Source organism: Heteronotia binoei, chromosome 12 (assembly GCF_032191835.1).
Source record: "Heteronotia binoei isolate CCM8104 ecotype False Entrance Well chromosome 12, APGP_CSIRO_Hbin_v1, whole genome shotgun sequence".
In the NCBI taxonomy this organism is placed as follows: domain Eukaryota; kingdom Metazoa; phylum Chordata; class Lepidosauria; order Squamata; family Gekkonidae; genus Heteronotia; species Heteronotia binoei.
The window spans coordinates 12,347,006-12,374,982 of NC_083234.1; the positions used below are offsets into that span (position 1 = coordinate 12,347,006).

Below are 27,977 nucleotides of genomic sequence, written 5' to 3' on the forward strand. Positions count from 1 at the left end.
TTTCCCCGGATCTGAGGAGGGTTCGCTCCAGGAAGAACAGGGCATCTCCTCCCCAGATGAACCATCCCCATCAAACAAAGTGGGGGAAGAACAGCCTATATCCCCTTCTGAGGACCTGAAATCCTATGGAGACTTAGTCAAGAGGATGGCTCAAACCCTATCGCTACCGACGGTCCAACCAAAACCGGTGGTAACCGACAACGTGTTCGACGTCATCCAGCTCGACACCTCGACGGCTGTCGCCCTTCCTCTGACGACGGTTATGCTCCATACTGCAAAATCGTCGTGGGACAAACCGGCGTCGACCCCGATAAGCTCCCGCAGACTGGACCACATGTATCGCGTCCAGGAGGCCACAGCAGAGTTTTTGTTTAACCATCCAAAACCAAACTCTATTGTGGTAGCTTCATCCTCGAAAGCGAGAAAGACGCACGCTTCTCCCCCAGACAAAGAGGGGAAGAAGCTGGACAATCTAGGTAGAAGATTTTACACTGCTGGTTCACTCGGCGTGAAGGTCGCAAATTATGGGGCATGCATGGGTCGGTATCAGTATGCCTTATGGGAACAACTGTCGAGCTTACCAGACCTCTCAGAGCAAACCAAACAGGCAATCAAAAAGATCCAGAGAGAAGGTATAACATTAGCTAAGCAACAGATCAATTCGGCAAAGCACGCAGGTGACATCTCAGCAAAAACACTTACCTCAGCAATCACTCTGAGGCGCCACTCCTGGTTGAGATCAACAGCGCTCCAGCCGGATACTCAGTCATATGTCGAGGATGTCCCCTTTGACGGAAATGGTTTATTCAGCTCTAATACAGACTCTATTGCAAGAGATTGATAAAAGCATTAGAACATCACGAAATTTAGGGGTTCCCATCTCAGCCAGATCCCAAAGTAAACGCACCTGGAGTAAGCCGTGGAACAAGAAACCGTTCCCCAAACAACCCACTGAACAGCAATGGAGACCAAAAGGTTCTACAACCTATTCTAAACCTTCATACAACACGAAATCGAAGTATTCTCCGACTTCAGCTCAGGCATCTAGACAAAAGGGGAGCAGACCATCCAAACAGGGCCTTTGACTGCCTTTTCCCCTGTCCCCCCCCCCCCCCCCGGTACCAGGACCATACCAGGCTTCTTCCTTATTTCCAGGCATGGTCTTCAATTACTACAGACAGATGGGTCTTAGCGATAATCCGGCTGGGTTATCAAATCGAATTCCGGGAAAGCCCTACAGTTCCCACAGTCATTCACACCACAACATCCCCCACTCTTCAAGCAGAGGTCCAATCTCTCCTCCAAAAGGATGCAATCGAATTAGTCCCAGCCAGCCACGTGGGCCAAGGCTTCTACTCCCGATACTTTACCATCTCCAAGAGGGACGGAGGCCTTCGACCCATCATGGACCTCCGAGGCCTGAATTATTTCATACCACACCAAAAATTCAGAATGATCTCGCTGCTAAACATCCTGCCTCTACTCAACCGAGGGGATTGGATGGCCACGTTAGACCTGCAGGACGCCTACTTTCATATAACCATACACCAAACTCACAGGAAGTTCCTCAGGTTCTCCATAGGAAACGCCCACTATCAATACAAGGCCTTACCTTTTGGCCTCTCCACGGCACCGGGGGTTTTTACAAAGACTATGGTGGTGGTAGCAGCCCATCTACGACTACAAGGGATTACCATATTTCCCTATATAGATGACTGGCTGCTAGTGGCGAGTTCCAAACCTCTACTATTGCGTCAAATAGACGTCACCCTAGCCCTCCTACAAAACTTAGGCCTACAGGTCAACTTAAAGAAATCGGCACTGCAGCCCTCCCAAAGGGTGCAATTCATAGGGGCCATCCTGGACTCACAAGCCTGCAGGGCATTCCTTCCACCACAGAGAGCGGAAGACATTGCATCACTGATACAGGTATTTCTAACAAGCTCTACAGTCACTGCGTTCCAAGTCCAACGCCTCCTAGGCTTAATGGCAGCGACCACAGCAGTCCTACGATTTGCCAGATTCCACATGCGGATACTACAGCTGTGGTTTCTACGAACCTTCAACTGTCAAACGGACCCTCCGTCACGCAAGCTGACTGTCCCAGGAACAGTACTGTGGACCCTATCTTGGTGGCAAGAAAAGGAGAACCTTCTCCAGGGAGCTCCATTCCACAGGCAAACCCCTACCCTGACCATAACAACGGATGCGTCCTTATGGGGCTGGGGAGCGCACGTAGACGGCATGTGTGTGGGGGGCAGATGGCCTCAGAATCTTCTGCGTTACCACATAAACTTTCTGGAGTTATTGGCGATCCATCATGCCGTTCTCTCATTCAGACCCTTGATCACGGAACGGACAGTTGCGGTCTTGACAGACAACAGCACGCCCTGGCATACGTGAACAGACAGGGGGGCACAGTTTCGAGAAAATTATGCCTCTTGGCACTGAGGATTTGGGAAATCTGCAGAGAATCGGACACAACCCTAGTTGCCACCCATCTACCGGGCAATTTGAATGCCTGTGCAGATTACCTCAGTCGTGGAGGAGCCACACTCCACGAGTGGGAACTCAATCGGAAATTCCTTCAGCCGGTGTTTCAGAAATGGGGCACGCCGGAAGTGGATGTCTTTGCCACACGCAGCACCTCGAAATGCAAAAGATTTTGCTGCAGAGGGGGCGCAGACCCACTGTCGTTGGGAGATGGGCTACTAGTCTCCTGGACTCACAGACATGTGTACCTCTTTCCACCGATCCCACTAATTACGAGGGTAGTTCACAAGATTTACCGCGAACACCCCAGAGCGATCCTCATCACACCGTGGTGGCCCAGACAACAATGGTTCTTCCCGGTGCTGAAACTGTCTCAGGGAACGTTCCATCAGTTCCCGATGAGCCCGGATCTTCTGCTGTCCCACGAAGGTCGAGTGATTCACCACGACGTGCCTCACTTGAAATTGACTGCTTGGAAGCTGGGGTGACGAGGTTGTCTGATAGAGCCCTATACGTCATGCTGAACAGTAGAAAATCATCCACTAGGAAGTCTTATGAGTACAAATGGACAAGGTTTGTCCAATTCGTGGCTGGGACTGACAAAGAACCTAGAACAGCAGGTCTCCCACTAATCCTGGACTTCCTACTCTCACTGCTAGATAAAGGGCTGGCTGTATCATCAGTGAGGGTGTATTTAGCAGCAATATCAGCTAACCATGAGCAGCTAGAAGGCTATTCGGTGTTCTCACACCCTGACACCAAACGGTTCCTCAGAGGTCTTCTGAGGTTGTACCCAGGGGTACGGGACCCAGCCCCAGCCTGGGACCTTCCGGGAGTGTTGCAGGCCCTAACAGGGAAACCCTTCGAACCCATGGCAACGTGTTCCCTGCAATTATTGTCTTGGAAAACAGCCTTTCTGGTGGCTATTACCTCCGCTCGCAGGGTAGGCGAGCTGGCAGCGCTACGCTGTGATGACCCGTATTTGAAGTTCAGTGCTGAAGGAGTGTGGTTACGCCCTGATGTGACCTTTCTCCCGAAAGTAACGTCTTCATTCCACCTAAACTCAGAAATATGCCTACCCATATATTTTCCGAATCCAAGTACGGACCTGGAGTGAAAACTCCATACCCTGGACATGAAAAGGGCACTCTTGTTCTACTTACACAGAGTAAGACCGGGACGTAAGGACCCTAGACTCTTTGTCTCGTATTCCCCAGCATCGCAACGTGTTAGAGTTTCGTCACAGCGAATCTCTAAATGGATAACGGAGACTATAAGACTATGCTACTTGTTGAATAAGAAACCCCTGCCGAGGCAGATCAGAGCTCATTCTACTAGAGGCCTAGCAGCTTCGGCAGCCTTCATGAGAGGGGTACCATTGAGAGACATTTGCGACGCTGCTACGTGGTCCTCCTCGCATACGTTTGTCAAACACTATGCATTTGACCTGAACTGGCGTCGGCGTTCATCAGTGGGCCGTGCTGTTCTTCAGGAGGCTTCTCGCTGATGGACCGTTGCACCCTCCTCCAGGTAGGACTCTGGCTTGCTAGTCTCCCATCAGTGTGATGCACAGAGACCACGAAGAAGATAAACAGGTTTCCTACCTGTAACTGATGATCTTCGAGTGGTCATCTGTGCAGTCACACTACCCGCCCTCCTTCCCCTCCGCTGCCGGTCTATCTCTAGGGCTTATGCAGCGGTCAGAAGGAACTGGCGGGATGTCTGCTCCGGTCCCTGTGAGCATGCGCGGTGGGGCTTCTGCGCATGCGCACTGGGCCCTGGGTGCGGAAATCCGCAGCTTTCAAGAATACCGATCGAGATCGGCGCGGGCGCCTATATCCCATCAGTGTGACTGCACAGATGACCACTCGAAGGTCATCAGTTACAGGTAGGAAACCTGTTTTTCCTGGAGTGATGAAATGTGCAACATCAGTCCTCTTTGCTCTTCCTCTCCCTTCTTCCTGTGGCCACGATTCCATCTTCTGTATTCAGGCAGAAACGCAGCATGGGACTGACTCTGGCAGAAGGGGAGCTGACCCGGCTGGACGCAGAACGCTTCCGTGACCGAGCCACACTGGAGAGGGAGCGAGCATGTGCTGAGCAGATCCTTACCAAAATTGAAGAAGTGTTGTGAGTATGGTGGTGGATGCAGTTGCTCTCTCTCCTTCAGGCACGGGAAGCAGCTTGATGGACTCAGGCACAGCTGCATTCAGTTGTGACAAGACTCTGCAGGGAACTCTGCCTCTCTAGGCCAAACCTTCATCCATCAACAAGGATGGAGGATGTCGTCCACGAATACACACTGCTCAGGGGTGCTCCACAGCCAACATCTTTCCTGGTGCTCACCAAGGGTTTTTAGAGAGCGGGCGGAGCCAGGTGGGGCTTCTGCCTGTGTAAAGGCTGATTGACCATTAGAGATTTGATTGGCTGTGCAGATTTAAAAAAAAAAAAACATTGTGTCAGCGGAAGCTGCCACCACAGCAAAAGTTTTTTTTTCCCCACTCTGTGACTGAAGGTAAGCTGCAGCAGCTGTTTTGCAGCTGGCTCCACCTCATGCAGCAGCCATTTTGTGGTTGCAGCCACCATGCTGTGTCAGAATTTCAAAGATGCCCGTCAAAAACGTTGGGGATGTCTGAATTAATGAAGTTATTGGCACAGATTGGTGTTGCAGTGCAAAGTGTAAGTGGGAGGCAGGAGAGGATCTGGCAGGCTTATGCGAGACAGCTGTTGCAGCATCAGGTTAGGATCTGGGAAAACCAGGCCTGAATCCCCACTCCACTGTGGAAGCTTGCTGGGTGGCCTTGTGCCAGTCACACAACCTCAGCCTAACCTACCTCACAGGGTTGTGATGAGAATAAAAGGAGGAGGAGAGACCACCCTGGTTAAAGAGCAAGCTCCATCCTGTAAAAGGCGGGCCTGATGGGGTCCATCCATCCCTTGTCAGATACCTAATTGGGAGTAATGAAAGCACACGTTTGTGATGGCACCCAATTTGCTGAGTTTTCTTCTTTCTTTTGCAGGATGTCATCCCAGCCTGTTGAAGAAGAAAAGAGGTAACAGAACAGGGTTTTTGTAGTGCATTGATCACACTTCTCCTGAGGCCACCAGAGCTTGTGTGCGCTGAGTAGGTTGAGGGCGCCCTCTACCGGCTGTGTTTGCAAAACAGAAATTTTATCATTTCTGTTACAGAATCCTCTCTCACATGATCCAGCTATGTGTCCTTTAAGTAGCAGAGATTCAGGCAGCAGTGTTATCCTACCTTACCACTTTTTATCCACCTAACCGGAGATGTGAGAGATTAAGCCTGGGGCCATCGATGTTTAAAGCACGTAAAGCACAGAGAGTTGTATCCCTCCCTTTCTGTCGCTTTAAAAGTACTTTGGTGCCTCTTCTGTTCTGTGAAGTTTCAGCTCAACTAGGTTTTGAACAAAATTTCATGTCAATAGCTTTGAATGCTCTTTTTTGCATCGCTGCCTAGGCATTCTCTGAATTGCCAGTTGCTGCACGAGGTCTTAAAAATAAGATACAGGGCAGACCACTTTCTTATACTTTATTTCTCCGTGAGATAGCTCAAGATGGGTAGCTGGGTTAGTCTGTCTGTAGCAGCAGAAAAGAGCAAGAGTGCAGGAGCACCTGAAAGCCGAACAAAATGTGTGACAGCATGTGAGCTTTTGTGAGTCACTCCTCACTTCAGCTGTTTCTCCATAGAAACATAAAATCAATTTGAAGTATTATTGACATTTTATCTACTAAAAATAAGAAAAAAGAAATACGCTGAAGCAGGTCACGCTATATTTGGGGCATCAGAAACTTTTGCTCAGAGTTCTCTGGAAATGAAAATTCTGATTCAGATTTCTCTAGGAAGCACACATCGCCGAGGAGAATGCATAATCGTTGAGAGAGAGATTACTAAGCTTTTGTGGCTTGTCGGTATCTAGATTGCTGTCCCTGTATCAGAGAAATAATTTTAATAAGGGGGGGATTGATATTTTGCTGAGCTGCCATCTGCGTGCCCCTCCACCAGTACTAGTGTCTGTGTCCTTGAAATGTTGTTTTGTTGGATCTTTCTTACAGTTCAGCTGTGCAGTATGTTGTTCTTACCTACATGAAACATCTTGGTGTGAGAGTCAAAGAGCCCCGGAATCTAGATCACAAGCGGGGGCGGATTGGGTTCCTGCCAAAGATCAAGGTAATGCGTCTTTAGTCAGAACACTAGTCTAAGCTGATTCCTCCTGCCCAGTGTCTCCTCTTGCCCCGTATTTCATACCAACCCTGTAGGGTATGTTGGGCTGCGTGTGTGATGAGCCTGGCGTTGCTCAGTGAACTTCCTGGCGCATTAGGAGAGTCACTGGAAAAGACAGTGATCCTAGGAAAAGCTGAAGGCAGCAGGAAAAGAAGAAGACCCAACCTGAGAGGGATTGACTCAGTCAATGAAGCCGCAGTCCTCAGTTTGCACAACTTGAGCAAGGCTGCTAACAAGAGGGCATTTTGGAGGACTTTAATTCATAGGGTCACCAGAGCCAGTTTGGTGTGACTTGACAGCGCTTAACACGGACACTCACCCCCATGATCTGAAGCACTATGCTCCCCTGTATCAGCAACACTCAAGGCCTATCGGAGGGGCTTGAAGTAGCCCTCTTAGCAGCAGCGCTATTCTCCCTACAATTCCCTTTCTTCTTATGCTTCTGGGAGGAGGCAGCTCTACCACGAGTCTCTACCAGCATATGCACAGTGTTATTATGGGAGCAGATCCATAGGAGTAGCTGTGTTACTCTGTTGTTCTGTTTGTGCTCCTGGATTCTTCTGCGGCTTCTATTAAGTACTATTGGACTTCATAGGAGACCTTCACTGAGGGCTGTGCTTCAGGTTTATGCATGAGAGGGGGTGTCCTGTGTTGGTAATGTCATGTCTTGGGCCAGGTATTCTTCTGTTTGTACCCAAAGCTTCCTTTCCCCCCGTCCTTAAAGCACTGAGAGGCAATACTGAACAAACAGAAGAGTAGAATTGTAAGGCCCTTGCAAAGATAGCCGACAGTTTTGAAAAGTTCATAAAAGCATCGTTTGTAGGGCTGCGTAGGGAAGACTTGCCTTCACATCCTTTGTCTTGTGTTTCCTTTTCAACTAAAAGCAAAGTATTAAGAAGGAGAAGGAAGGAGACGAAAAGAAGAGGAGAGTCTTCCCCAATATCCTGGGACCCCCAAGGAGACCAAGCCGCCACGACAGCTATGCAAGTATGTCAGATGGAGAGAATTGGTCCTTTTCTAGCTAGCATTCTGCGTTTCCCCAAAAGATAAATGTTGCTATTCCAAACTCTCCTCCCCATACTTGATAAACGTTGCTACTAAAGTTCTCTCTCTGCCCCTCATTATTATGGTACATGATAAAAATGAACTCTCTTCTGTTTGCTACACCTTATTTGAAACATGTCTTATTTAACTATAAAAAAAGAAATTATTCTGGCCTGGGTGTTCGAATCTAGCGCATTATTCATAATAGAGCAACACAGCTGATTCCTCCACGTCTCTCTAGTAGGCAGAGCCATGGAATTGCAAAAGCAGCGCCACCCAAAGCACTTATCCACACCTTCTTCGGTCAGCCCAGAGCCACCAGATTCTGGAAAGATGCGCCAGAGCGGGTCCAGTGAAAGCGCAGATGTCGCCTTCTCCCCGGCTAACCCCATGTCTCCACTCGCTGCTGGAACTTTTGCTTCCCAGGATGGAAGTAAGGACAGTGAAACAGGTAAAAATATATGCAAAATGACACTGCCGGTGGGAAGTGCTTGCTGTGCGATGTTGATGTTGAAGACAAAAAGTTAAACTATCGCTAAAGTTGCTCGGCGTGACTGCAGAAATCTCTTGCGGTTGCAAATCCCTAACCGATGCGGTCTCAGTTTCCTCTTGCTGGCGGTGATGTGGCACAGAGGGTCATAGTGGGAGATATAGTTGCAGATCTAGTCCATTTAGAAAGTGGGTGCGGCTTTCAACGCTGCTCTAATCTCCCTTCCCCTTTATTTTTTAGGCTCAAAGCCAGTTGGCGAACCTCCATCTTGTAGTGACACTATGGATGGTACACCTCGCACACCAAACACCATCTTCGATTTCCCATCTCCTCCCCTGGACCATTTGCAGGAAGAAGAGGAATTTGACAGGTGCTGCTCTCAAAGCGTAATTGGTTTGCTGCGGGGAGTCAGTAATGCCTAGAAGCCTGGAAATGTAATGGCAGTTGCAGAAGCCTTTTCACTCATGGGCCACGGATGCATCTCTGCTGTTTTAACAGGAAATGTGAACATCTAGCAAGTGGCTAGTACTTTATTTTGGACTGTGGAGCGAGAGTTGTCTTTAATAATGACCTTGTGTCTCTTTTAGGCCAGCGGATTTGGGAACTCCAAAGTCTTTCCGCAAGTGAGTGAAAGTATGACTATGTTTAAAGGTATTGCTGCCTAAAAGAGTTGATGATGGAGTCGCTTGGATTAGTCACTAGCTCGGTGTGCTGAACCAAAACTTCTTGGCTTGCAGCTGAGATATCTTGTGCCCTCCAGACAGGGAGAGCCACAAATCCTGTTAAATTAGTGCAGAGTTACAGGCAAATTGTTCTCAGGCGGTTCATATCTCGTTTCAGTTGATCTGTGAATGCACAGTGCTGATGATAGCATCAATCCTACTTAAAAGTGGATGAATTGGGAAGCTCTGCAGCTTCTTTCTTCCCTTACACCTGGATGCTGTCGCTGACAGCAGAGGTCCCCTCCTCCTTTTGTTGACTTACCTTAGATAAGCCACTAACTCATTTTTACCAGAGGTTTACAAGGAGAATTGCTGAGGTGATTACAATGAAGGCCTTCTCCAGAAACTCAGCTGTTCCCTGGAAAGATCCATGTACCAAATTACACTCTGGACCTTAAAGCAGGCTTTGTAGATAAAATCCCCATACTATTTTGTTGTCAGACTGTTTCCTTCTTTCGCTCTGCCTTGAAGTCCCTTCCAACATGTAAAAGATGATTCCCCCCCTCTTAGGATGGAGAGTGTGGGCGCTGGAGATACCCAGAGTGAAGATGAGCTGTTTGGTGTTGACCTAGAGACGGACCTGCCCAACTGGCAGCAGCTGGTGAGCCGGGAGGTGCTGCTCGGCCTGAAACCCTATGAGATTAAACGCCAGGAAGTAATTAATGGTAAGCTGGGGGAGGCCAGGCCTTGCTTTCCTTTTTATTTATTCAGTTGGTTTGGAAAATGGATCTGTGCCCCTTCTTCAGCAACATGCTCAAGGCTGCTTGCAAGGTGAAAACGATGCAGCAATAAAAACTGACTCAAAGATCATCCGAGTTTAAAGAAATTAAATAAAACTAGCCCAAAACCTGGCAGGGACATAAAAGCAGCGTTAAAACAACACTGAGAAGTATAAAACAGCATTCCTAAAAGCAGAGCTTTTTTTTGGAGAAAAAGCCCACCAGGAACTCATTCACATATTAGGCCACACCCCCTGGTGTCGCCATTGTTCCACACGGCTTTTCTGTAGAAAAAGTCCAGCGGGAACTCATTTGCATATCAGGCCACACCTCCTAACTGCATTCCTGTGTGTGTTCCTGCTCAAAAAAAAAAGGCCCGCCTAAAAGTCAGGCTAGCAGCAGGCCATAAAAACAGCCACAGAAGTTGAAGAAGAGGAGATTGGATTTATACCTTGCCCTTCACTACCCAATGGAGTCTCAGAGTGGCTTACAATGTCCTTCCCCTTCCCCTCCCCACAACAGATATCCTGTGAGGCAGGTGGGACTGAGAGAGCCCTTTCAACAACTGCTCTTGGTAGGAACAGCTCTGTGAGAACTTGTGACTGGCTCAAGGTCATATCAGCAGGTGCACGTAGAGGAGCAGGGAATCAAACCTGGTTCTCGCAGATAAGAGTCAGCACATTTAACCACTGCACTAAACAGGCCAAAGAGAAATGTTTTGGTGTGGGACCTGCCAGGTGTCTTCGAAGACCCTGCCTCAAGGGCACCCACCATCTAGACAAACGGCAGCCTGAGGGCCTTCTGGGTCCCGACACCAAAATGATGGAATTCCCAAAGAGTGATGGTGAGAGCACAGAAGATTTGTGGATGTTCTCTCCCCTCATTGGTGGATCTGTATGATATGGGATGTAGAAGGAAGATACAAATGATCTTAAGGGACCCTTCACATCCGGGCCACTTGCTATTTGAGATTTTACCGTCAGGTAGGCGATATAGAGTGTTGAAGGCTAAGACAAATAGATTCAAGGGCAGCTTCTATCCAAGTGCCGTGGTTAAGCTAAATGCAGGGTTATGAATGGTTATTTGTTTTTAGATGCATTTAAATGGTCTATGTATATGTCCTTTTGTGGGTGTTGATGTGTTGGTATGTTTGTGGAAGAGCACCTCATTTCGTTGCTCTCATTTTCTTTTTTGAGAACAATGACTATCTATCTATCTATCATCTATCTATCTATCATCTATCTATCTATCTATCTATCTATCTATCTATCTATCTATCTATCTATCTATCTATCTATCTATCTATCTATCTATCTATCTATCTATCCATCCCTAGGCAGATTTGTGTGACTCTGTCTTCCGCTTTGCATTAGTACAAAGTTTGAGTCCAGGGGCACTTTTAAGACCAACAAAGCTTAATTCTGCGTAGAAGCTTTTGTTTGCACGCGCACGTCTTCAGATCAGATTATTCAGAACTGCTTCTTTCCCTGATTAAACTTTGTTGGTCTTAAAGGTGCTACTGGACTCAAACTTGGTTTTGGGGCTTCAGACCGATCGGCTACCCACTCGAATCTAGCTTGAGTCGGTCACTAGCCTTTAGTGCACTGGACCAAGACATCCTTGCTCATGGCTTAGATATTGTGTGTGTGTGTGTGCTTTTAAATTTTTTATATATTTGTATTTTAAATGCTGTTTCAAATGTTTTAACACTTGAGATGTTTTAATGGTTGCTGCCTTGGGGGGTAGTAAGGTGGAATAGGAACATTTTAAATAAATACAATGATAAATAAAGGACAGTAAAGTAGGCAGTAGAATAGCTGCAAGTGGGAGGGCATTCCAAAGTTGAGGGGCTGCCGGCTGCCATCTGCCTCATCACTGCAGGTGAGGGCAGAGGGGGCACGGGTTCAGAAGGCAGATCTTGGCTGTAGGGCTGGACAGTTCAGCAGGAGGTGGTCTTTTAAGTACCCTGACAGCATACCATTTAGGGCCTTAATGCTTTCATGGTGTAGTGGTTTAGAGTGGTAGGGTGCATTCACACTACACTAAATAATGCTGGATTGCAACTGGATTTTTCCTATGCAAGGCAGCAGAAGTTTAGTTGCAAAATACATTATTTAGTGTAGTGTGAATGCACCCATAGACTGATCTGATAATAATAACAATAAACTTTTATTTATATCCCGCCCTCCCCGCCGGGGCAGGCTCAGGGCGGCTCACAGGATATGGCGCATACCATGATTACAATAAAATACAATTAATACAATAAAATACAGTTAGATGGTAAATTAAAACCAATATAAATTGAAGGTGCTACAGTACAATACATATATATCAAGATGGCTAGATGTCATTACCAGGATTCCACCAGGATTCTAGAGAACTGTTTGATTATCTGCTCCTCCACGTGAAGCCTGCTGGGTGACCTTGGGCCAGTCGCAGGTCTCTCTGAACTCTCTCAGCCCCACCTGCTTCACAAGGTGCCTGTGATGGGGAAGAAGAAGAAGAAGATTGGATTTATATCCCGCCCTCCACTCCGAAGAGTCTCAGAGCGGCTCACAATCTCCTTTACCTTCCTCCCCCACAACAGACACCCTGTGAGGTGGGTGGGGCTGGAGAGGGCTCTCACAGCAGCTGCCCTTTCAAGGACAACCTCTGCCAGAGCTATGGCTGACCCAAGGCCATGCCAGCAGGTGCAAGTGAAGGAGTGGGGAATCAAACCCGGTTCTCCCAGATAAGAGTCCACACACTTAACCACTACACCAAACTGGCTCTGGAGGGGCTGTGGCTCAGTAGCAAAGCCTCTGCTTGGCATGCAGATGGTCACAGGTTCTGCCCCTGGCATCTCCAGTTAAAAGGACCAGGCAATAGGTGATGTGAAAGATCTCTGCTTTAGACCCTAGAGAGCTGCTGCCAGTCTGAATAAACAATACCGACTCTAATGGATCAAGGGTCTGATTCAGTATAAGGCAGGTTCATGTGGGAAGGGAAGGTGATTGCAAGCCTCTTTGAGACTCCTTAAGGGGCATAAAAAACTATTCTTAATCATCTTCCTGAAGATAAGAACCATTGTCTTTGAATTGTACCTGGAAACGGATGGGCAGCCAGTGCAGAACTTTCAGCACAGGAATTGCATGATCCCTGTATCTAGTTCCTGACAACAGCCACATTTTGAACTGACTACAATTTCTGGAGTTCATGCATGCAGATGTTTAACAAGCAGAGACTGGCCTGGTTCAGCTTTTGGTTTAGATTCAAGGAATCGTAGGTAGGTTGTGGTAGGGGCATCCTTAAGGGTTGTTTAAAGGCTTTGTTTAAAGCAGCAGTGATTTAGAGAATGCATTTTTAATCTCAAGGCTTGTGGATTGTTTTGTAAAAACAATGGTTTAATTTTAATTTAATTTTTCGATTTATACCCCTCCCTATCCCGCAAGTGGGCTCAGGGTGGCTTACAACAATAAAACAACATTAAAATGAATCACTTCAAAATGAGTTAACATGTTTCTCGTTATCAGGAGTACAGTTCAGTATCTCATTGTCTTTATTGCTCACTCAGTCACTTGCCGGGGTTAACAGTGTGTAGCTTCTTGTTCCTCACAATCGTCAAAAGGTAACAAGCAAAACATATGCATCAGGGATTTCTCACAGATCCAAATTCCTGAACCTTCATGCTCATTATTTGTTTGTTGCCTGCAAGGTGGATTATCACTGTCAATTTTATCTGTTGCAAGCTGCTTGGTTCCCTTGCCTTTTCTGGCAAATTGTGTCCTGAATTTAAACTGGTTTGAGTTACTCCCGGGCTTTTAGTTTTTTAGATAAAAGCGTTACAGTTGTTCTGTGTCTCCTTGCCCTCCAGAGTTGTTTTACACTGAGCGCGCTCATGTCCGAACACTGAAGGTTCTTGATCAGGTCTTCTACCAGCGTGTGTCCCGCGAAGGGATCTTGCCTCCCTCTGACTTGAAGAATATATTTTCAAATCTGGAGGATATCCTTCAGCTCCATGGTGAGTGAGGTCATCTGGCTCAAGTTTTCCTCTCTGCTTAGTCAAAAGGGTGTTGACGGATGGTCTCGCAGTGAAACTAACCCCAAGGCAGTGGACACTTTTGTGCCACTCCTTTGGTAGGACAGCCTAAGACAACTGTCTGAAACAGGCTCTGTGCAAAGGATAGCTGTTCTTAGGCCTATAAGTTCACTCGTTCTCCCACATGTTATCTAGTTTCCTCCATCTTGTGTATGTGCGGCTTGCACAGATTTCCAAACCAGTACTCAAAACTAACCTGTGATTGCTAACAATGAAAACCGGGATACAATGAGAACATAGTGTGCACCAGTGTTCCCTCTAAGCTGAGTTAGTGTGAGCTGGCTCACAGGTTTTTAAGCCTCCAGCTCACACATTTTTTCTTAGCTCAGGAAACATGGCCCCAGAGCAAACTAATATAGGCGGTAGCTCACAACTTTAACGCCAGTTGCTCATGAAGTAGCATTTTTGTTCACAAGACTCCACGGCTTGGAGGGAGTATTGGTGTGCACCTCCGGATATCTCTGTAAAGCAGGTTTTCAAGCTACGTAGCATATTTGTCTCCAGATTGTCAGAGGTAGCTGCCTCTTTTTTTTATTTTTATATGTATATTTTTATATGTTGCTACAAACTGATTGGGCCCAAAAACAAGGTAGTGGAATCTCGGAATGTTGGGCATCTAAAGTGTTTGGATCTGGTAATTCCATGCCAGTTAAAACGCTTGGGGCTCTTTAGCTTGGAGAAATGGCAACTGCGGGGTGACATGATAGAGGTTTACAAGATGATGCATGGGATGGAGAAAGTAGAGAAAGAAGTACTTTTCTCCCTTTCTCACAATACAAGAACTCGTGGGCATTCAATGAAATTGCTGGGCAGTCAGGTTAAAACAGATAAAAGGAAGTACCAAAGGGTGATTAACATGTGGAATTCACTGCCACAGGAGGTGGTGGCGGCTACAAGCATAGACAGCTTCAAGAGGGGAATGGATAAGCATATGGAGCAGAGGTCCATCAGTGGCTATTAGCCACTGTGTGTGTGTATATAACATTTTTGGCCACTGTGTGACACAGAGTGTTGGCCTGATCCAACATGGCTTCTCTTATGTTCTTATATGAGAACATGGCCCAAGTTCTTAGGACTTAGGCAAAGATGGATGAAACTAAAAAACTCTGAGAAGTTTTTCCCCCCCCTGAGTATACAGCAAATAAATGAATTGGGCTTTTAGACTTAAGTGGGCCAGTTTTGCAGAATGCTGGTTGAATATAAACCTGGGAATTTTCAGAATTTGGGGCTGTATATTTTGCTTCTTTGGGGGTCAGATAGGGGCAGGAGGAGTGTGTACGTTGCCCCCTCCCTTGCGGAAAGACAGCTCCAGCTGATGCTAGAAGGCTGGATGTTACAGGAGTCCTCGGGGGGGGCAGGATGTGAGCCTTGTCTGCATGCTACAGGAGTCCTCGGGGGGGGGGGCAGGATGTGAGCCTTGTCTGGCATCCTCTGGGGTATGACTGAAACTGTTCTGTTCCCCTTAAATGTGGGCAGTTCCGTGTACCCAGTGAGGGTGAGCTCTGAGGTGGATATTGGACATGGGCCTCCATGTGTAGCTCTGGCCCTGAAGGAGCTCAGGTGCCTTGCAGGTCATCAGACACATTGAGGCAGTAGCCCCACATCTGGCCTTGCTGCTAACTGCCTCTCCTCCTTTCTTTTCTTCGCTCTTTAGCGAAGCCAGTTTGGTGTAGGGGTTAAGTGTGCGGACTCTTATCTGGAAGAACCGGGTTTGATTCCCCACTCCTCCGCTTGCAGCTGCTGGAATGGCCTTGGGTCAGCCAGAGCTCTGGCAGAGGTTGTCCTTGAAAGGGCAGCTGCTGGGAGAGCCCTCTCCAGCCCCACCCACCTCACAGGGTGTCTGTTGTGGGGGAGAAAGTATAGGAGATTGTAAGCCGCTCTGAGACTCTTCGGAGTGGAGGGCGGGATATAAATCCAATATCTTCTTCTTCTTCTTTAGCTGGGTTGAACGAGCAGATGAAAGCGGTGCGAAAAAGGAACGAGACGTCTGTTATCGATCAGATCGGAGAGGACTTGTTAACTTGGGTAAACCGAATTTTGTTCACCCCTGCCCCCATCCGCACCCCCGTTTCCTTCTGAAAAAAACTGACACTTTTTTCCTAAGGGGCCAAACGTCTGGGACTGAAACAGTAAGTGGGAGCCACAGTTCAGTCTTGCCGATTTGTCTTGTCTGAGAACTTATTATCTGAAAATGTTTGTTTCTAAAAGAATTACATTGAGCCGGGGGAGTCAGAACTGGAGAAGATGAAGGGAGCGCAGCGTGGTGTATGTGTTTCATTTCTGTTTGAAGTATTTGTGTAGCTGAGTGCTTTTCAAAAATAATATCAATTAGCAACAAATGAATGAGTAATTTACCTTCAAGGTGACCTGCAAAAGGGGGAGGACTTGTTTGTTTATCCAAGTTGTCAGTGAAGTTAAAGGGAGAATTTAGATGTGATGAGAGAGACAGGGAAATGTAACCAACTTAGACATTTTAAGGCTGTGCTTTCATTTGGTGTGTGTGACTCCCTTTTCTTCAAAGAAGATTTATTTATGTTAAGGATTTGTTTGCTTGCCTCTTCAAACTTCCTTGAGGCATCTTACAACCAAACACAGTAACCCTCCCCCCAGTTAAAACATAGAACAATCCAAACCAATGAAAGCAACACCAATACAGACAGCCAATAAAAGCTGTCCAGGGCACAATAGCAGACACAGAGGAGCAGTCTGAAATGATATTGATAAAACAGTCCTTGAGTTAGGAGCAGACCATCAAACATCTAAAAAGATGGAACCTTTTAGTTAAAAGCCCAGGCAAAGGGAGATTAGAAAGAGACTGCTGAATTGGGACTGATAACAAAGCTGAAGACAGTGCATCCACCTAGACTGAACTGAAACCTAGGTTTCCTGCCTCATTACCAGTGCTGATTTCTCCACACCTACTGCCTCTCTGCACATCACACCTACTATTGTCATTTGCCTGCTAATGTCAATTGTCATCTGAAATCACTCCACTGTCCAATATATAGGACAGGTGGACTCACATTCTAGCTGTATCTGAAGAAGTGATAAGTGGCTCACAAAAGTGCCTACCCTACCACAAATTTTGTTAGTCTTTAAGGTGCTACTGGACTCTTACTCTTTTCTGCTGCTACAGACAGACTAACACGACTACCCATCTTGATCTAAGCCCAGGCAAAGGGAGATGTTTTGACTGGTGCCGAAAGGTGACTACGCTAGACAACATGTGAGCCCCAAGGGGTGTAGTTTAAAAAAAGATGCTCAGGCTCCAATCCTTCAACAAGACTTTACAATTAGGAACGCAGCATAATGGGAATGTACTAATGATAGTGTTCAGGAAGTTCCACCTGTTCTAAGCATGCCATGATTCTGCTGACAAATTGGTCTGTGCCCTTTTCTGCTGGGCATACGTTGTTCTCGATTTTATATGTTACGGTTAGGAAGTTCACTGCGGTCTTTGGGGTATAGTATGTGGTCTTCGTTATGAGGATCCCGAATTCAACACACTACCTGAATCCCTGGCCCTCAGTTTCTTACCAGCATGACCAAACCAGAATTAGAAAGTGGTGGTAAGGGCTACATGAGTCGCCTCACCTGATGTATTGGCCAACCCTGTTGTGGGCCCGTCAATGTCTCCAAACTGTAGAGCAGCGTTAATACAAGCTGGTTCTGATGCTACTGTTTAATATTCCTTGCACACGCCGCTTTGACATTTGGCTTTTTGACATTTGGTTTCCTTGGATTCCTGTCTCAGTTCAGTGGAGCAGGGGAGGAGAAATTGAAGCAAGCCACCGCCACCTTCTGCAGCAACCAGCCCTTTGCTCTGGAGGTAATCAAGTCACGGCAGAAGAAAGACTCCCGCTTCCAGACTTTTGTCCAGGTAAGTCCCATCAGCGATTAGAACTGGCTGCCCAGAATGGGTCCTAGAAAAACAGTGAAGCTGCAGATGAGGACAGAGTGATGGATTATTCCGTTGTCTTTGGCTGTTCACAAGACTCCACAGAGAGTCTTAATCCTGAGCATTATGGGAAATGCACCATATTGTAGTCTAAGCCGACAGAGAGCTGGTCTGTACCTCTTGTAGTGCACTAACACGTAACCCTTCTTCCAGGATTCCTTCAATAAGCTACTTGGGTATGCTTCCCTGGTTGCTGTGGTTCATGATCAGCCACGTGGGCTGTCCGAAACCTTCATCATAGTCTAGAGTACCACACTCAGGCAGGACTTGGTGTTGTGACCTTCTAAGACTGGACTTGAAGCTCTTATAGCTGTGTTCTGAGACTAGAATAACTAGCGTACTAGAGAAGGAGTACCACTTAAAGCAAAGAGGAAGAGTGCCAGACTTGGTCCATTTTCCCTTCCAGGAGGAAAAGCCTTTGCAACCATAGTCTAGGGTCCCTTGAAGTCTGAGAGCCAAAGGCATTCTGAAAACGTCTCTGTGCCCCTTCTCCATTATTCAAGGGACTGAGATGTCTCCTCTTGAGTCAGTGACTGAGATTGATTACTGACGATAGCGCGTCCCCGCGAAGTAATGAGGGAAGGAAGCCACGGCCGCTTCTTGTGATGAGCCTTTCCTTTATGTAATTGCCCACTACAACAGAACTGTGTTGTCTGTCTGATAAATGCTGGCGCTCCTTGACTCTCACTTAATTGCCAGAAATGTGAACTGCCAAGACATTTATATGATGAATAGATGGAACGCATTCAGGTAATTACGGTCTTAATAAAAATGACAAATGCAGTTATTATGCTGTTTAAATTTAGGATGCGGAGAGCAATCCACTGTGTCGTCGACTGCAGCTGAAAGATATAATTCCCACCGAGATGCAGAGGCTGACCAAGTACCCGCTGCTGCTGGATAATATTGCCAAGTACTCAGGTACCATGGAGCCTCTTCCTGCGGTCGGGTTGCAAATTAGCCTGATAAACTGAATCTTAAAGCATCCCGATGAGTTAAAAATACACATGCACCAATCAAACATTTTGAGTGTGCTTCGTTTTGTCTCTGTTGCTGCCTTTTTGTATTTCTGCAGCCTCTAAAAACATACACGGCTTGGCTAAATTCTAGTTAAAAGTCCAGCTCTAAGTTTGGTGTAGTGGTTAAGTGTGCGGACTCTTATCTGGGAGAACCGGGTTTGATTCCCCACTCCTCCACTTGCACCTGCTGAGATGGCCTTGGGTCAGCCATAGCTCTGGCAGAGCTGTCTATGTGAGAGCCAGTTTGGTGTAGTGGTTAAGTGTGAGGACTCTTATCTGGGAGAACCGGGTTTGATTCCCCACTCCTCCGCTTGCACCTGCTGGAATGGCCTTGGGTCAGCCAGAGCTCTGGCAGAGGTTGTCCTTGAAAGGGCAGCTGCTGGGAGAGCCCTCTCCAGCCCCACCCACCTCACAGGGTGTCTGTTGTGGGGGAGGAAGGTAAAGGAGATTGTGAGCCGCTCTGAGACTCTTCGGAGTGGAGGGTGGGATATAAATCCAATATCTTCTTCTTCTTCTAAGTTGTTCTCAAAACTTGATGAATTCTTATTCGTCGCAGCTTGACCTATTAAGCAGCCCTGTTAACTGGATAGAACAATGTCCAGTGTTTATTCTTGACAGGCCACAACGTTATTTCAGGTAAAACACAAGTCGGAGCTGCTGGAAAGGCCTGGGTCCCATGGACCTGTTTGGCCAACAGTGCTTCGGTGCAGAGAGACTTCCACTGGCACAAGAGGCTCTTCTGCCATAGGTGCTGCAGTTAATAGAACAGCTCTTCAGGATCCAACCCCTAGCTATTTCATTTGCATCATATTTGATAATGAGTCTCCTCTGGGCAAGAGAGATAGTTTCACCATTACTGGTGGGATTCCGGAAGAATCTCTGCCATCTACATCTTGTTGGAAGCTCCCCACATTGGGCTCCAACAAGACGTTGCTGCACACATCGAGTGAGAGAATGCCCTTTTGTTATCCTTAAATTGTAACCTGGGAAGGAGCCCATCCTAAAGAGAGGGAGGAATGTAAAGAAGCTGGTGGGCAACGCCCTTTGAAGTCAGGTGACCTGTGACTCCTCCCACATGCCGGCCTTTGGGCTGCTCTCCGGAGAGCGCCTCCTTGATCTCCCTGTCATTTTAGAGCAACCCGAGGAGAAGGAGAAAGTGAAGAAGGCAGCAGATCATTGCCGGCAGATCCTCAACTACGTGAACCAGGCTGTCAAAGAGGCAGAGAACAAGCAGGTAAGGGGAGGTTGAGAGGACTGGCAGTGGGGCGTAGCACCGGCAGAAAGGAGGGTTGAGGTGCTTAAAGCGTAGCCTTGCTTCTCAAGGGATCCTTCACAGAGCTGACGCTTGACAGCAGCCAGTAGACCTTGGAAAACATGCTTGGCTCTATTGTGCTCCATCTGCAGCATTTGGAAGACTACCAGCGCCGGCTGGATTTGTCCTACTTGAAGCAGCTGGAGGGCCCCATGCTGGATGAGTTCAGGGTGAGTGAAGAAGCTGCGCCGAGGAACCCCAGAGGGCTCATCTAAAGGCTGTTTTTAAAACATCAACTTGTAGATCTTTTTTTAAAAAAATCTATCGCTTTCCCCTTTACAACAGTGGACATCTTTTATCAGCATAGGGCAATTCTGGTATTAATTCAGTCTATTCTGTTGCCAGTTCCATCCTCTGTCTAACCCCTGGCCGTTGTAGGTCTAATCCAAGGGTGTCTCTGCTTTTCTGGTATGCTGTTAATTTTACAAGAGTATAGATCTCCTGTGTTTCGACTACTGCCTTGTAACTTAGAAGTATTTTATTTTTTGTTTCCATTGCCTTGCAAAGACCAGCCTGGCAGCAGTAGTCATCATGTGTAAGGCAACTGTGAACAAGTCACTAGGGATATCAGGTAGATTGTTTAGCAGCGGTGTCTCTGGCTTGTAGGGTATTTGTTTTCTCAGCCCAACTGATACAGTTTTGAAATGAGTTTCCAATAGCTGGAGGCAAGTGGGCACGTCCACCACATATGAAAAAGTCTGTCTCATTTCCTCCGCTGAGCCAGCATTTGTCTGATGAAGGGAGCTTCGATTCTCAGAAGCTCATACCCCGAATATCTTGTTTGTCTCTAAGGCGCAACTGGGCTTGAATCTATGGATGTTGACTGTCATCCTCTGAATCACCTCCTCTACAGAGGCCATGAGTTGGCATCGGTAAACCTGCTGCGAATAAATCTCTCCTCTGTATCTTATTGGCAGAATTTAGATCTGACCAAGAAGAAGATGATTCACGAAGGGCCTCTGACTTGGAAGGTGAATCGCGACAAGACCATTGGTGAGTCCCACGCAATGGCTGCAAATGGGGGCTTGCAACAGAAGGGACAAATTAGAAGGCGCGTTTGCATGATAAGTTACCCCTGCTAGTGACAGGAATGGATTTAGGTGGGTAGCCGTGTTGGTCTGAAGCAGCTGAACAAAGTTTGAGTCTGGGGGCACCTTGAAGACCAACGCAGTTTAATTCTGGGCATAAGCTTTTGTGTGCACACACACAAAAGCTTATATACAGAATTAAACTTTTTGGTCTTAAAGGTGCCCCTGGACTCCCAACTTTGTTCTACGTGCTTAATCTTAGCCAAAAGGCCGAGAAACAAACTTTGTTCTAGTAATAATGCCGTATATTGTTTTCTTGAAGCCGATTAAGCTATTTTTGTGTTTTTGATTTAGCCCCATCTGTAGCTCAGAGGAGAATGATTTGCATGTCTTGGTGAGAGAGTGGGCTGCTGATTGCTGTCTTGACGTAGGATGCAGTCTTCTGTTTGCAGTGGATAGTGGGCTGCAACCCAGTCCTGATCTCTCTCCCCCCCCCCTTTAAATTACCTACTGCAGATCTCTACACACTCCTCTTGGAAGACATCCTGGTGCTGTTGCAGAAGCAGGATGATAGACTGGTGCTGAGATGTCACAGCAAGATCTTGGCTTCCACGGCGGACAGCAAGCATACTTTCAGCCCTGTCATCAAACTAAACACTGTGTTGGTTCGCCAGGTGGCCACAGGTTAGTGTCCTTGAAGGATCCAGCTGGCCACAGACAAAATAGGAGCATCTGATTTGTTTGAGATCAAGACGGGTAGCCATATTAGTCTGTCTGCGGCAGTAGACAAGAGCAGGAGTCCAGGAGAACCTGAAAGACTTAACAGCATTTGGTAGGAGCTTTTGTAATTCGTGCAGGTGCTACTGGACTCTTGCTCTTTTCTACTGATTTATTTAAACTGTGCATCCCATACTTTGTGTGTGTGCTTGGGTTTTTACATGGTGGATGAAGAAACACACGTGCTGGAGGAGATCGCTGACACGTTTTCCAGAAGGTCATTTTAGAAAGCAGGCATGGGGGTGGCAGCAGGAGCAGAGGCAAGGCCGGGCAGTAAGAGTGCTTTTGAGAGAGTGCCAGTGAGAGCCACCAGAGGGGTTTCCCTTTCTGTTTTTGGTGGTCAAGCGGCCTTCAAGGGTTGAGCGACATCTTGCACTGCAGTTCAAAAGTAACTAGGGGCAAGATCCCGGTCAAAAATCTTCAGACATTCCATGAAGCCAGGAACACTACTGCATAGGCGATGGCGTCATTTTCTGTTTTCTTATGCTGTCGATGGCCATGGCAGGAGTAAGGGCTGCTTGCAGAGTGAGCAGCATACCAAAACTTCTCCTGCCACCACCTGCCATAATTGCAGCATATCAAGAATGCAAACAGTTATCAGATGCAAAAGTCACTGGCTGTGACTTTAAGCTTTAACCATTGCATCGGCATATCTGATTTCACTGTGACCCCATCTGTGGATATTTAGATCTAGAGACTGGAATGACAAACAGACAAGACAGATCTTTCTCAGACCTGAAAGAGCCCCAGGTTTGCAGAAAAATCCGAAACCTTGAAACATTTGGAGGTTAAACCCCCTAATTGATAAAAGCAGCCTCTGTAACTTTAAGAACTGAAAGGCCTTTCAATGGCTGCTGACAGGGTAACTAGGCAACTACAATATCGACAGCCTTGAAGCCTCATTTTTTGTCAGTAAAAGGCAGGGTGAGAGCTCAAGGCATTTTCCAGGACTGTTTTGGCCTTTAAGAAGTGAGGGCCAGGCATGACGGCAAGCAGAAGGCAATTTGGTAGCACACAATTTGTATAACTCACCCAGGACTGGCTGCTTGCTACTGTTCAACAGCCCAGCCCAGCCCAGTCACCTGTGTTCCTCTCTTGCCTTGAAATCCCTAAGGGGTCGCTATAAGTCAACTATTAATTGACAGCACTTTCCAGCTTTCCACCACAAGCTTTTATAAGTCAAAGCTTACTTCGTCAAATATCTGACAAAGTGAGCTTTAATTCACAAAAGCTGGAAAAATTTGTTGACCTTTTAGTTGCTTCTGGACTCACATTTCATTCTACTGGCTTGAGACATTCGAGATGGAAACTCAAGACTCCTGGGTCCTTGTCCTGACTTGCTCACTGCCTTATTGCCAGTGCACTGCATTAACCTCCATGCACATGTAGCTCTTCAGCTGAACTGAGCCACGCCTCCACAGTCCATTTTAGGCGGGACAGCGACATTCGTCATGACAGTTCAGGCACTCATGCCATCATCGTACAGTCTGCACACTAGACCTTACACAGCTTGAATGAGTCACCACTGCATGACTTTGAAATAGTACAGAAGTGCAAGATTGAATGGGTCTTCTGAGAAGATTCAGTAGCAGGGTGGTTAGGAGAGACGGCAGTGTTCTGAATGCTTAGCTTGCCCTGCTGTCCTCCCAGCTTCACTCAGTGTTCTGAATGCTTAGCTTGCCCTGCTGTCCTCCCAGCTTCACTCAGTGTTCTGAATGCTTAGCTTGCCCTGCTGTCCTCCCAGCTTCACTCAGTGTTCTGAATGCTTAGCTTGCCCTGCTGTCCTCCCAGCTTCACTCAGTAGGGCTGTCAAAGCTCACAGGTAATGAGATTGCCTTTCTTACTCACTTGATAGTAACGGTATTTAAGCTGTATCTCAGTTGATGCCAACCCAGTCTTGAGTCTGTCCCAGAGAAGCTGGTGTTTGCTGCAAGGCAGGGTGAGCTCTCTCGCTTTGCCGAGGAAGTCCATTGGGAGTTGGGGAGCAGCGACCATGCTCTGTCTGCGTCAGATGTTTCTCTCTGAAAATGGAATCCACTGCTGCACTCATGTAGCTTTCTGGGAAAGTTATTTCTTAGAGTGCCTCGCGCCACCACCAGCCCAAGTGGAAGTTCATGGTTTCCCTGAATCCCAGGTAAAGCACAATAGGACATTGTGATACCAGACCTAACTTCCCCTGTGTTTTCCCCAGATAACAAAGCTTTCTTTGTCATCTCCATGTCGGACAACGGAGCCCAGATATATGAACTAGTGGCCCAGACGGTTTCCGAAAAAACTGTGTAAGTAGTGGGCTTGGCTGCCTCCACCGTCGTGTGCTGGGTTGATTGCTTGCGAAGGAGAGAGAGAGAGAGAAATCACGTGTTTGGTTATCTTTGAAGCCGTTTCCTTGTCAAAGTGGAATGGTTAGCGGAATCTGTGGAGGTTCTCCCCCCTTCTTCACACTCACTGGAGAGCCTATATAGCAGGAGTGGCCAAACTGCGGCTTGGGAGCCACATGTAGCTCTTTCAGACCTATTGTGTGGCTCTCAAAGCCCCCACTGCCCGGTTAGCCAGCTTGGAGAAGACGTTTGTCTCTTTAAATCACTTCTCCAAGCCAAGCTAGCCAGCAGCTTGGAGAATGCATTTAAAATTAAAGTTGCTTTCTTTCTACCTCTCCTTTCACACCTTCCTTCCTTCCTTCCTTCCTTCCTTCCTTCCTTCCTTCCTTCCTTCCTTCCTTCCTTCCTTCCTTCCTTCCTTCCTTCCTTCCTTCCTTCCTTCCTTCCTTCCTTCCTTCCTTCCTTCCTTCCTTCCTTCCTTCATCAGACATTCATGTCTTTCAGCTCTCAGACAGCTGACGTTTATTCTACGTGGCTCTTACATGAAGCAAGTTTGGCTACCCCTGCTATATAGGATACCCCCACATCTGGAGCCCCTCCGGATTATGACTCCTGAATCTGCAGGGGCTGGCCTCTAAAGCTCGAGAGGGCGAGGAGTCTGATGATTGTAGACCAGGCAGTTGGCCATTTTTGTGCCCCCTTAGCAAGCGAGATCTGTCTGTCACTAAGATGTACGTGACACACGTTTGCTTTCAGTATACTCAGCGTTGGTTCAAGATGAAAGTCTCAACCGTGAAATGATGTTAAATAAGCAAACCTGAGCTTGGGCATCCCCCATCTCCTGCAGCTTCCTGGTGGCCACCAACCATAGCGTGCCTTTTTTGCCTGAGCTGCCCTTCTCTCCAGGGAGAACTGAAAACCGCAATAAAGCTTTTGACTGAAGCAGCCTGTTGTTTGCCGGCACACAAGAAGCGCAGGAGGACCCACGAGGCCGCCTAATGTCGAGGCACGGTCTGGCAGGGCATCTGATCGATCCGTGTTCTCTCTTCAGAGAACTGAGCTAATATAAAGGTCGGCTTCTTGCAGGACTTCTGCCGTAGGCGTTCAGAAGACTGCCCGGGATAAACTCCTCTCGAGAACAGTTTTGCTGATCGGGCAGACTGTGTTTGTTCATTTGCCCATGCAGCATGGCGTGTCCTGAAGCAATTATGCAAGGTTAATGGGATGAGCCCAGAATTGCTGACTTTTCCGTGCACAGGGCCACCCGTAAAAACAGGCAACAGGAAGGATATTTTATGGCCATGCCCTGCCTTTAAAAATGACAGCATTGGAGGAGGAGGAGGAGGAGGAGGAAAGATGTGGCTACTAGGTTCCTCAGCGCCAGAGAATCTGTAATGAGCCAGGGCGACTCTTTCTGTCCTCTTATGACCATAAATTATCTTTTCATCCCATGTGATCCACATGATGTGTAATTAAGGTCATTAAGTGATCAAGGATTCCGGAGGTAGCTCTGAAGTGTCAAACTGAAGAAAAAAAGGAGATGGTGATGAAGCTAGCTTTCGATCTGAGGAACACTCGTTCCGTATCTCTGCTAAATCTGTGTTCTCCGTTAGCCTTAATTAAATTCATTGATTTTTTTTAGCATTGGTTGTTTAGTGTTTTTTTAATTGAAAATTTCTGAAACAATACCGTACTGTGTTGTGCGACCGTGCACGTAAAAGAACTCACTTAATTACACCTTGGAACGTACTTCCCTTACAGATTTCCAGCCCCCAACTTTAAGCATTCCCAATCATTTTCTTGTGCCGAATGCGTTGCCGTTCTGAGCCGCACAGTTTGGCACCAAGCTCCGCTAACAGCTTGTAACTTCATTGGGGTTGTTTTACAACGCTGTCAGCTTCGCTTGTTTAATGGTTTCCCCTACCTTCTGTCATCATGAATGGTAAACCGCCGGCCAGCAGAGGGAACAGCTTTGCTTTATCCTCATCTGCTCCTCTACTTTAAGAAAAGCTGTTCTCTCAAGCATCGAGGGAACCCCTCGAATATCCAAGCAACTCTGAGACCGAACAGGGCGTCGCCATTGCAGGAGAATGGATTGTGAATAAACACACAACCACGAATGAAATTGCTGAGCAGTCAGGTTAAAACGGATAAAAGGAAGTCCTTCTTCACCCAAAGGGTGATTAACACGTGGAATTCACTGCCACAGGAGGTGGTGGTGGCTACAAGCCTAGCCAGCTTCAAGAGGGGATTAGATAAACATCTGGAGCACAGGTCCATCAGTGGCTATTAGCCACAGTGTGTGTGTGTGTGTGTGTGTGTGTGTGTATATATATATTGGCCACTGTGTGACACAGAGTGTTGGACTGGATGGGCCATTGGCCTTATCCAACATGACTTCTCTTATGTATGGTTATAGTGACCAACAATTACTAAGACTATATTACGATCCAGTAATATGAGAATAGGTGAGAATACACAAATATAAGAGACAAAACTCTCAAAGAGTGCATTCATGGAAGATAATAGAGCACCAAAGTGCAGGGCGTCGACTTGTAGCTCCCGCTTCGACAAATCTTCAAGCAACGAGAAGCTCTACTCCATTTCCCTTTAAATCAAACCATCCATGAAGCACAATTCATACAGCTTCACCGTTAATCAGTATCAACAGCCTCTTCCGTATAACACTAAAGTATTCTCACAGTATTTCACCCAAGGACCTACAGTCTCAAATAACTTCAAACAGGCACCAGCTCAGAAGCGGCTGAAGGCACAGAAGCCTCCACTAGGCAAGCTTTTTAAAACCACAAAGGAAGAGGTTGTTGATACTGATTAAAGGTGAAGCTGTATGAAATGCGGTTCGTGGATTATTTGCTTTGAAGGGAAATGGGAGTAGAGCTTTCCGTTGCTTGAAGATTTGTCGAAGCAGGAGCTACAAGTCGACTCCCTGCACTTTGGTGCTCTACTACAGGGGTGGCCAACGGTAGCTCTCCAGATGTTTTTTGCCTACATCTGCCATCAGCCCCAGCCAGTATGGCCAGTGGCTGGGGCTGATGAGAGTTGTAGGCAAAAAACATCTGGAGAGCTACTGTTGGTCATCCCTGCTCTACTATCTTCCATGAAGGCACTCTTTAAGAGTTTTGTCAGTTTCTCTATGTATTTGTGTATTCTCACCATTATCATATTATTGTATTCCTATATAGTCTTAGTAATTGTTGGTCACTATAACCATTTGTGGTTGTGTGTTTATTCATTTACCAGTGGCCTCTCTCTGATGTGGATAATGGATTGTGGCAAAAAGCTAAGATGCTGCTCTCTGCATTCTCCCCCACATTGTGCGGACCCAACCTGCATGGAGAAATGGTGTTGGGGAAACCCCAGGTGGAAAAGGAGGTGGAGGAAGGATGTTTATTGCCACCAGCAATGGATGCTTTGAAAAAGATTAGCAGCATGCTCCCCCCACCCTTCTGCAGCCTCAGGCAAAGCTATCCCTTTTCTTTCTTCCCTAATGGAGGGCAGTCTCTGGGCAGTCTAAGGGTGGGGACTGGAGGCTCAAGAAACAGAGCAATCTTTATTCCAGATAAAAGAGCAGTTTATTTGTTGAGAAAAGGTTTGAAGATAGAGTTGAGTGACACTTAAAGACAGGTACGGTTCACATTGCTGTGTCAACAGTTTCAGGTGGAGCTGAAGGCAAAGAGAAGTGAAATGTAAAGGGTATCAGGCTGGCTGCACACATTTCCTTGCCTAAACCTATAGTACCTTTTGAGGATAAACAC

At 47.0% G+C, this 27,977-nt stretch overlaps 1 protein-coding gene across 1 annotated transcript in view; it reads left to right on the top strand.

Moving 5' to 3' along the window:
* The window catches only part of ARHGEF12 (Rho guanine nucleotide exchange factor 12), a 124,134-nt gene that overhangs the window by 83,652 nt on the left and 12,505 nt on the right, over positions 1-27,977 (top strand). The window contains exons 18-34 of the mRNA XM_060251846.1: positions 4,486-4,623; positions 5,514-5,546; positions 6,568-6,682; positions 7,621-7,723; positions 8,022-8,231; positions 8,511-8,640; positions 8,858-8,893; positions 9,503-9,657; positions 13,565-13,711; positions 15,729-15,814; positions 17,544-17,669; positions 18,554-18,668; positions 19,900-20,000; positions 20,171-20,248; positions 20,996-21,071; positions 21,623-21,790; positions 24,075-24,162. Coding sequence (XP_060107829.1) covers positions 4,486-4,623; positions 5,514-5,546; positions 6,568-6,682; positions 7,621-7,723; positions 8,022-8,231; positions 8,511-8,640; positions 8,858-8,893; positions 9,503-9,657; positions 13,565-13,711; positions 15,729-15,814; positions 17,544-17,669; positions 18,554-18,668; positions 19,900-20,000; positions 20,171-20,248; positions 20,996-21,071; positions 21,623-21,790; positions 24,075-24,162 — 1,905 coding nt within the window. The remainder of the gene's footprint in view (positions 1-4,485; positions 4,624-5,513; positions 5,547-6,567; positions 6,683-7,620; positions 7,724-8,021; positions 8,232-8,510; positions 8,641-8,857; positions 8,894-9,502; positions 9,658-13,564; positions 13,712-15,728; positions 15,815-17,543; positions 17,670-18,553; positions 18,669-19,899; positions 20,001-20,170; positions 20,249-20,995; positions 21,072-21,622; positions 21,791-24,074; positions 24,163-27,977) is intronic.